The sequence below is a fragment of the Parus major genome, chromosome 7 (assembly GCF_001522545.3).
Source record: "Parus major isolate Abel chromosome 7, Parus_major1.1, whole genome shotgun sequence".
In the NCBI taxonomy this organism is placed as follows: domain Eukaryota; kingdom Metazoa; phylum Chordata; class Aves; order Passeriformes; family Paridae; genus Parus; species Parus major.
This window is the reverse complement of record NC_031776.1, coordinates 11,691,956-11,700,953: the sequence shown is the minus strand read 5'-3', so window position 1 is coordinate 11,700,953 and position 8,998 is coordinate 11,691,956. Positions and strand designations below refer to the sequence as shown.

Genomic DNA, 8,998 nt, shown 5'->3' with positions numbered 1-8,998 from the left:
GGCCCCGGCGGGGCGGGGGTCGGGCCGGGACCTCCGCCCGCGGGACGAGCTTGGGGCCGCTCGACGAGTCCCCGCCCGGGCCAGGAGCGCCTCCCCTGCCCGGCAGCGCCCGGCCCTGTTCGGGTCCCGGAGAGGAGCTCAGGGAACGAGAAGAGAACGTGGCGGAGCCCCCGGGTGCTCCTGGCTGAGGTGGAGAAGCCTGGCTGCTCGTTTCTCCTTAACTATGGAGTCGTGACTCGGTAGCAGTGTTCGGGCAGATCGCAAAAGCTGCTGCATTTCCAGTTTCTGTTGAACAGGAGGAAGGAAGAGGGTGTGTGGGGAGCAAGGGAATTAAGAATTACAAAGATTGTGTGCATATGACATCACCGTGGCTGGACGTGGGTAATTTGTACTCTGGCTGTGCAGGGTTGTAACTGTGGACTCATGACACCGGCGTTCCTTGTCGCGTAGCGCTCGGTGTTCCCAATTTGCTTTCCCTGGATTCATGGGAATGTACGTGTGTGCCGCTCAGATTCCTTGCAGTTCCACCCGGAGCAGTGGTACCTCACAGACTGGCTCTGTAAGGCATCTCCTCCCGAGCCGGGAGAGCTGCAGGGCTGTGCTGCGGGAATTCCCGAGACATGTAACAGGTTCAGGGTGCTCCTGTCTGGCCGGGCGCTGCTGCAGCCGCACGGTGCAGTCTGGCACCCTATTCAAAACTTACTTTAATTAACAAACATCTTGCTGTTCCTCTTCGCAATCATAACCACACCTATGCGAAGTATATTCCCTTGGAAAAAGATAGGATGCCTGACATCTTTAATGTGCGGTGCATACAGTAACAATAATCACTGTAATCCATACTCTTCTTGAACTTAAGAAATTATTTTTTTTTTACTGTCAGACTCGCTGCAGAAGAGTGTCAGGAGACCTTCAGAAATGGAATTATTAAACTTGCAGGGTTCTGCACAGCACCATATGGTGCAGCTGTTCCAGAAATGAGATGGAACAATCAGCCCCTTGGATCTCCTCTGAGACAGCTGTGCAGTGGTAGAAATTATGTTCACTGCCTAAGAGAAATAAACCTTTATTTTTGCAGGAAGATTATTACAGAACTCTCTCAACTCATTAGGGGAGGAGGAGCTAAACTCTCTAAAGATTCTAATAAGCCAAGCAAAAATGCCTAAGCTGAACAAATCTCCTCAGGAATAAGTGTTGTGTTTGTTTGAATCTTTAGTATGTGATCATGTCAACTATGCTGAGTAACAGATTAAATTGTGAATTCATCCATGTTTCAGGACTGGCCTTGAAGTAGGGAAGTATTTAATTTTTTTTGAATTTGCAAGCCTGAATAAGAGCGTGTAGTCCAAGAATAAGATAGTAGCTATCACAAATTTTACTTTTGTGGCTATGGAAACTTTAGTCTTGAGACAGGAGATAATCCTAAAATTAGAACTGCATAAGAAGTATATGTTTAAGATGATTTTAAAGATGACTTTTACAGTGGTATGTGGTTCACTGTTGCCCTCCAAAGTTGATCTGCTGCAAGTGATAGATGATATTTGAAGTTTTCTGATTGATATAACTCTTTAGGGGTACAGAAAGTATCAAAGTTTGATACCTTTATTAAAATAAAATTCTGAATAGTCAATCTTAAAACTTCTTGTGTTAATTTTTGAATGTTACAAAGCACTCCCTGGATAGAATTGAAGCAGTTGACTTGAAAATGTAAAGCATGATTTGTGAAGTGTGAAATCAAGTGTTATGATACAGGCTTTATGAAGAAGTTGGAAGTGAGACAGTTATCTGTTTAATACCTTCTACAAAATAATAAATCTATAATAGACCAGATAGCAATGTTTATTTCTCTTAAACTCTAGGATGTAAAAGCTGTTGGCATATTCAAACCAAGCAAACAGCCTGCATGTTTCTGTGCAGTTGACTACTGGAAAGTATAAGTTTCCTTTGGGGGATAAAACATATCTCTGTAATTGATTATTGTATAATGTCATAGGCTAGCTAAGATGCAGACTTAATGAGGACCTACTGACTGCCCTTTTCTTGAATCCTTTGGCAGGGAGAAAGCTGCAAGGAAAAAAGTCAAGATCATTTTGGCTATTTTTGTTCCATGTTCTTCAGTTCTAGGAGTTTCTAAGAAAACAGCTAAATATATCAGAAAGCTAGCATTGAAGTGGGACGGAGATGCTTCATTCCTTAAATTTCTACCTCTGCGTTGTTTGTTGTCCTAAAGTCTGTCTCAAGTACTTTTTGCGCTTGTTTTGCTAAAATTGAATGTTTTGGTTGTATCAGGAATGCAGAAATTACCAACTGAGCTTTGGACTTTTTATTTTGTGTTGTTTCATAGCTTTGTGTTGCTCTTTCATAGCAAGTGGAATGTGTTCCTCGCAGGTCTGTGCTCTTAAGTGAGGATTATTTTGTAGCTTCTCCAGCACTCTCCTTAACAGACACTACTTTCCAGTCAGCACTGCTTAGATTGTCTGTATCAGAAAGAAAGAAACAAGAAAATTCTCACTTTCTTAAAATGGGCAGATTATGATGTGGTATTTATGGTTGACAAAAAAGCAGTGGTAGGTAGAATGGAGGTAAAACACATGGTAAAACTGAAAGTTTGATGTTTCAACAAAGGTTAATTCAAACAGGAAAGGTTTGTCAGATCCTCTACTGAGAGAATATAAAGCATGACCTTGTATTTTATGGGTCTCAAGACCCTGAGCCGTAAACTGGTGCAAACTTTCTTTGAATGAGAAATAAGCCTGGTTTGATATGCTAAGCCAAGATGGATTAAGTAAATGGAAATAAACATAGCTTTGAAAACAGAAGTTTCTTCCAAATAGGTTCATGCCTATTGCTAATATTAAATATCAAAGTCTGCCATGAAAATAAAGCAGCTAGTTGACTTTTCAGCTGAGCATTAAGTGTTCCCTAAATCAACAGTTCAACACAGTTTGAATTGACCAAAAAGGCTTTCCTATCTAGTTTTAGTAATGGTAGCTCTTTGATCTTAGTGTGCCATTTGGGCTGTGGTGATTGGTTTGGTGTTTGGTTGTTTGGGTAGGAGTGTCTGCTAATCTTTATTTTGGGCTTCCTTTTTTTTTTTTTTTCCTGAGATTTTTTTTTTCTGGTTATTTGAGGGAAGACCTTACGGCTGACACTATCTTGCTAGATCCCCATGTTTAAACATAGATCTACTTCTTCAAAAATTCTTTGATCCCTGGATAAAACTAGAACAAGACTTTACTTGGCAGAAGTTTCTCACTTGCACTGGGAAACATCTCCCTGCACTGCTGCTGCTTGCTGAGTTTGAGCAGAGGTTTGCCTGATTCTCTCAAACCAAGGAGAAGAGTGTTGCCCTACTGAAGTGATGGGACAAAGTGAGCTGGTACCCTTACCTGAATAACTGGGGGATGGAGAATGACGAGGGAAAAGACAGTCAGGGATAAGAGGGAACAGCACATGGGATCAGGAGAGGAGCTGAGTGGGATGTGATCATCACACACAGGTTAGATGGGAAGGGGACTTTGAAGAGGAGAATTGATAGGGATGTAGTAAGTGAGGTTTACCTGGCTTGTGCCTAGAGTAACTTGAAAGCTTCAGGTTGCCTGCATGCTGCAGTTATTAAACAGTGTTGAAGATGAACAGATATTTTGATATATTGATTGTCTGTGATCTGGTTGTCTGTAACAGCTTGTCTATAAACCTCCTTGCACAAGGTCTAAATACTGTTCATTTGTTTCTCTTATATAATTTCAGCTTATTTCAGGCATGTGGGTGGAGGTTTTTCCTATTTTTTTTTTTTTTTAGTTCAGGGTTTTTTTGTTGTTTGGTGTTTTATAAATCCTAGTTAAAATGTTAGTTAAGTTAAAACACTTTGGTGCAAAGAATCAGCTTTTTGATGCCAGCAGCAGTTTTCATCACAGGGAAGATTTAATCATCTTGTGTTGTTTTTTGTGCCTCTCTATTTGAAGACCTGTAGCTGCATAGGTTGACAAATACTATTGTCTGTTTGGACAAACATGAAGACAGAGGTAAAAACCAAATGATGCTCTGGTGCCTTTCCTTAGTGTTCCCTCTCCTTTTTTCCTTGTAGTTTTTCCTAGTAGACATGAGTTTTTCACCTACCTTGGACTCAGTCTTGGCTCCCCATATGTCAATATCCCTTTCCAAAAACTGACCAGACATTCATTACAAAGGTATTTATAGCAGTTGCAGATAGTCTGTGGTCTTGACAAATATGAACTATTGGACTTTCTGTAAGCCTGAAACACCTTCTGTGTTGTTGCCTTAGGAAGCTTGATGCCATGGCCTCTAGAAACAATCTGTGAAGTACCTGTAGTGGAAATGACTGAATCACAAAGTCATCCAGAAACAGCCATGAAACTGATCTACAGATTTGGGAACTGGAAATAAAATAATTCATTGCTGCAGTATAGAATTTGTATTTCTGTTCTTATGCTTGGATGCTGCTGGCAACTAAAGAATTATCTATCCCTGTTTCTCTTGAATAGGTCTTGGAGACTTGCAGCAAGCAAGTAAACCTTAAGTTTTTAAGAGTAGTTGGTATAGAACATGAAGCTCATGTGGAGGAAGACTGATTTGTGTTTCTGGTGTGTTTCTTCAGGCTTTTAGCATAACAGGTATTGAAAGGAAATACAGAATCAAGGGTGTTGATGAAACTTATAGGACTAAGGAAACAAATTCATTTTAATCTTTACCTTTTTTAAAAAAGTGGTTCTGTGTGACTTACCTTTAGCATCCTTTTCCGCTGCTGGCTTTCTTTAGGAGATTTGCTGTTTTCCCTCCTACCTGCAGGGTAGATGTTGTAGAACAACAAAAGTTCTGTGGCTAAAAGTATGTGTTCTTTCAAGAGTGATCATTGTGGTGAGGTCATACCAAAAAGCTGACTAACAGGGGAATGAACTCTTGCACAGCCCACAAAACACAAAACCCTACTCCTCCCAGATTCATACTGCACATTAAATGAACATTTCTAACAATGTTTCTTCCACATACAGAGAGAAGGAAGATGTTACTGTGGGAGGCAGGAGGGAAATTCTACCAAACATTAAGAACCCAGACCTTGCATCTGGAGATCCTTGCCATCAAGTTTATGTTGAGATTTTTAAACCTATCTGGTTTTTTATTCGTTACATCTAGAGTTTAAATGTACACTTTATTTCACTCACCAGAAAAATAATGTTTTCAAGAAGAAAACTCTGAATGTTTTGATTTCAAGAGATAAGTGAGGAAGTACTGACGTAAAAAACTTGGTGCTATTTATTTAAATGTGTAGTAAAGGCAGATTAATAAAATTGAAGATCCTCCTTGCAGGTGATGTGAATATCAGGATTACCTTGTCAGGTAGGATTCTACAATATTTGATGAGCTTTTTGTGTATATCACAGCTTTGCTTCTGTTTGGAGTTCTGAAAAGGTCTCGAATCAAACATTGTTGATTTTTTTCCAGTGTAAAAACTAACACTGGCTTGTTATGAAATGTGTCAGTCAGGCTCAGGTAATAAACAGCTGAATGCCAGTATCTTTCAAAGACTAAAAAAAAGCTTTTCTCTAAAGCGCTTGGACATGTTTTGTTGCATGGGTAGTTGTTTTTCTTTTACAGAACAAACTGCAGGTAAGGTCCAGGCTTCATCTGAAGTTTGCAAATGTGAGCAATTGGAAGAGGTGAAAAACATACCATGTGCCAGTCCATCAGGTGGCATGTGACACCAACAAACACTGCAGTGTATCTGGTCACCTGCAGATACTACCTGAGACTGGAATTTCTGGTACTCACCTGTTCTGCTTTCTGAACCATGGCTTGGAAGTAAGGCAGAGAACATGTGAGGAGTTGTTACGGGAAAGCTTACTCTTGCTGTTGTCAGCATAGATCTAAGATTCTAAAATTGGGTTGCTCTTTAATGTGTACCAAAATTTTTGGTTTAGTTGGTGGTTCTTTGAGGGTTTTTTTGTTTTGTTTTGGCTTATCAGTTAGAAAATTAGAGCTGTGGACTTCGACTTTAGCCTCTGGTGATAGTGAATTGTGTTATGTGTGAAGGTCAGTGTGGGGAATAAAAAGTGACAGCATAGAGCTAATTCTTTCTCCTTGTCCTTTAAATGGTCCTAAATTAAATGCAGTACAGGAACACATCCCTAGCAAAATGTTAGTTACTTCTATGATCTAGCTTGTGAGCTACTGTTTTCCTTCTAGTTCAAAAATAAAATCTTAGGGACATCTTGTTTACCACTGTTTTAACTTGTCCTGCTTTTGCTGTGGAATTTGGGGCACTCCAGGTCCCCTGCCTTGGATAAAATCTGTAGAAGTGCTTATAACCTTGGCAGGTACATCAGGAAACGTGTGGAAGCCTCCTGGGCTCCGTTTGGTCCCAGCAAGGATGGGTGTTGTGTTGTGTGGAACAGATCTCTCAGCCATGTTTCCCCAGCAGGGGCTGTGAACAGGCTACAATAGGATCATGTTGGAATGTCCTGTGGAGGCTGTAGAGAGTGGTGTGGATCCTCCTGCACTTTGAGAAATGAAACAATATGTATTAATATGATACTGATTTTTTTTTAAGCCACAGAAATTAAGAAATTACTTAAACCCTACATAGTCTCCAGTACTTAATATATATTCTGCACTTTACTTTCTAAATTCTTCTGATTTTAGTAGCAAATTTGAAATGTTTACTGTGTCAGTTTCTCCAGCCCAGCTCTGCAGTGTGGTGCAAAAGAGCAAATAATTTCTTTCTAATTAAGAGAGCTTATTGTATATAGAAGTAATTTCTGCATCCTTCCAAAATATCAGTGTGTCCTTAGATATGTGCTGGGTGTTGATAATGATATTACTTTTTCTCTAGTACTGCCATAAAGATTAACTGATAGCTTTTAAATAGTTTTAAAACATCTTTCTGTGTCTATTGTGTAAATTCACAGTATTTAGAAATAATCTTTTAACAATCTTTCAACAATGAGAGTTGCAAATGGAAAGCAACCTTTGTGTTCTGGGCTCTCTTGTGCAGTTGGAGTGGCTGAGACGAATAAACAAAGCAGGTTAAATTTAGAAATCGCAGTTGTAACTTTCCTAAAAGGTTTTGGGAAAAGAATTAGAGTAACATAATGTGAAGAAATAATTTTATATCAAATTATTGTTAGGAATAACAGACTTTTTGAAATGGATTGGCAGATTTGTTCATCTAATTTGTTATAATTTTTACATCTTTATTGGGAGTGTTAAGTGGCTTGCATCTTTATAGCATAAGGTAATGAAATATAAGGGAAGCTCAAGCATTAGTCACAGCTAGTAAGTCATTGAGCAAGTGACAAAACACAATTTACAGCAAAGATTATTGTATCATTTAATGCTTTAAATATGTGCAGTATGTTACTGCTGTCTAAAACAGCAAAGGATGGGGCTAAAACTGTTGAAGGAAATGCAATAGTTTATTGTTCTGAAGAAGTGAAATTATCAAAGGGCTGCTACTTAGTGACATCTTTGACGGGATTTATTCACTGGATAATACATGTAGCACGATGCAATGTGTAAAATGTGTTTGTAATAATTAGAAGTCGCCCGTGGAGGTGTGTAAACCATAGATAAGTAGCTACCATTATAAATTCCTAAAACCTACACACATTCTTACATGGCATGGATAAAAGTAAAGTCTTCATGTGGATTTTGTGTTGTGGAAAGGATGTAAGATCTTGAGCCAGGGCAGAGGATTGCTTTTAAAATGGATGTGATGTGTCCTGTGGGGGGCTGTGTGCGCACAGCAGCAGCAGAGGTGGCTGAGAGTGCCTCAAGTGCAAGCGAGCTGCAAGGGACTCCTCCAAGGGGGAACGGTGGCAGAGGGAAGCAAGTTCAGGCTTCTCTCTGCCCCTCTTGGAGTCAGGGTTGGTTTGACAAGCTTGGTAGTACACATGAATAAATGGCTCTGAGATGCAGAGAAATAAGGGGGAAGGTTGTTTTTAACTCACTGTTCTCAGGTGAAGTGCCCTTGTGTAGCGGCATTATTGTTCTGTCCTCAGGCCTAATTTCTGGTGGTGATCTTCCCTTCTCACCTTTTTTTCAGTGAGTGTGAGGGTCTGATAAAGTGTTTTGATTTCTATTGAGTTAATAGCCTCTAGAACAAAAATGTTCTGGAGCTGTCTTGCTTTTTGTATCATTGTTGTACCTCTCATTTCTCTTGTTCTTGTTTCTGCATGTTTTAATTCCTATTATTCCTGTTTATCCTGTGGCATATATGCTTTCTTTTTCTGTTAGCTTTCTGTGAAGCTTGACTTTTCTGTCATACAACTTCTGCTGCAGCTTTTACACAAGAGTTACCCTTACTTTCAGGGCTAGTATCTTGGCTTTGGACTCGTAAGTGCTACCAGGATGAAGTATTAGGAGTTATGCTTGGTTGGGAGTCAAATTGTTTGCAGACAGATTTATCTCTTCCTCTGCCTTTTCTTTTGCTGTTTCCCATTACATTTTACCTCTGCTCATGCCCTTATCTGCCTCTTGCCTTATGTTTCCTTCATCAGCTGTATTGCTGTTGCTTTTTGGTATTTCAAGAGCAACACTGGCAGTTTAGGACGAGCAAATCACGTGACTATTTTTATCATTGCTTAGAAAAAAACATTGTCCAGGGAAAATGGCACAGGCAGAATGGTTAAAGTTCTCAGGCAGCTTATAAGGGAAAAGCTATAGGGAGGCAGTCTGTTAAATGCATTTCTCTCTGCAGTCTCTTGCTAGACCAAAGCAGGTACCCTGTGTCTGCTCATGCCACGTTATCCTGGAATAAGAAACCCAACTACTTTTCACCCAGCTTGGTCTTGATCATTTCTGGTGGGATTTTGTACTGGGAGCCATGTGATGTGTCTTGAACTTCATTAACTTAACTCTGATTGTATAATCTGTGCTGTGGATTTAATGTGCTATAGGTGATGATAGACCTGGCATCATCCAGCAGAAAGCTCCTTGTGTCTGGCAGAGCCATCATGGAACTGGAGCCAGTGAGATCCTT

General features: G+C 40.0%; 1 protein-coding gene across 1 annotated transcript in view; it reads left to right on the top strand.

The window, feature by feature from the left end:
- CCNYL1 (cyclin Y like 1) overlaps window positions 1-8,998 on the top strand; it is a 32,848-nt gene that overhangs the window by 1,230 nt on the left and 22,620 nt on the right. Inside the window, exon 2 of the mRNA XM_033516086.1 lies at window positions 244-310. Within this exon, the coding sequence (XP_033371977.1) occupies window positions 244-310 (67 nt within the window). The remainder of the gene's footprint in view (window positions 1-243; window positions 311-8,998) is intronic.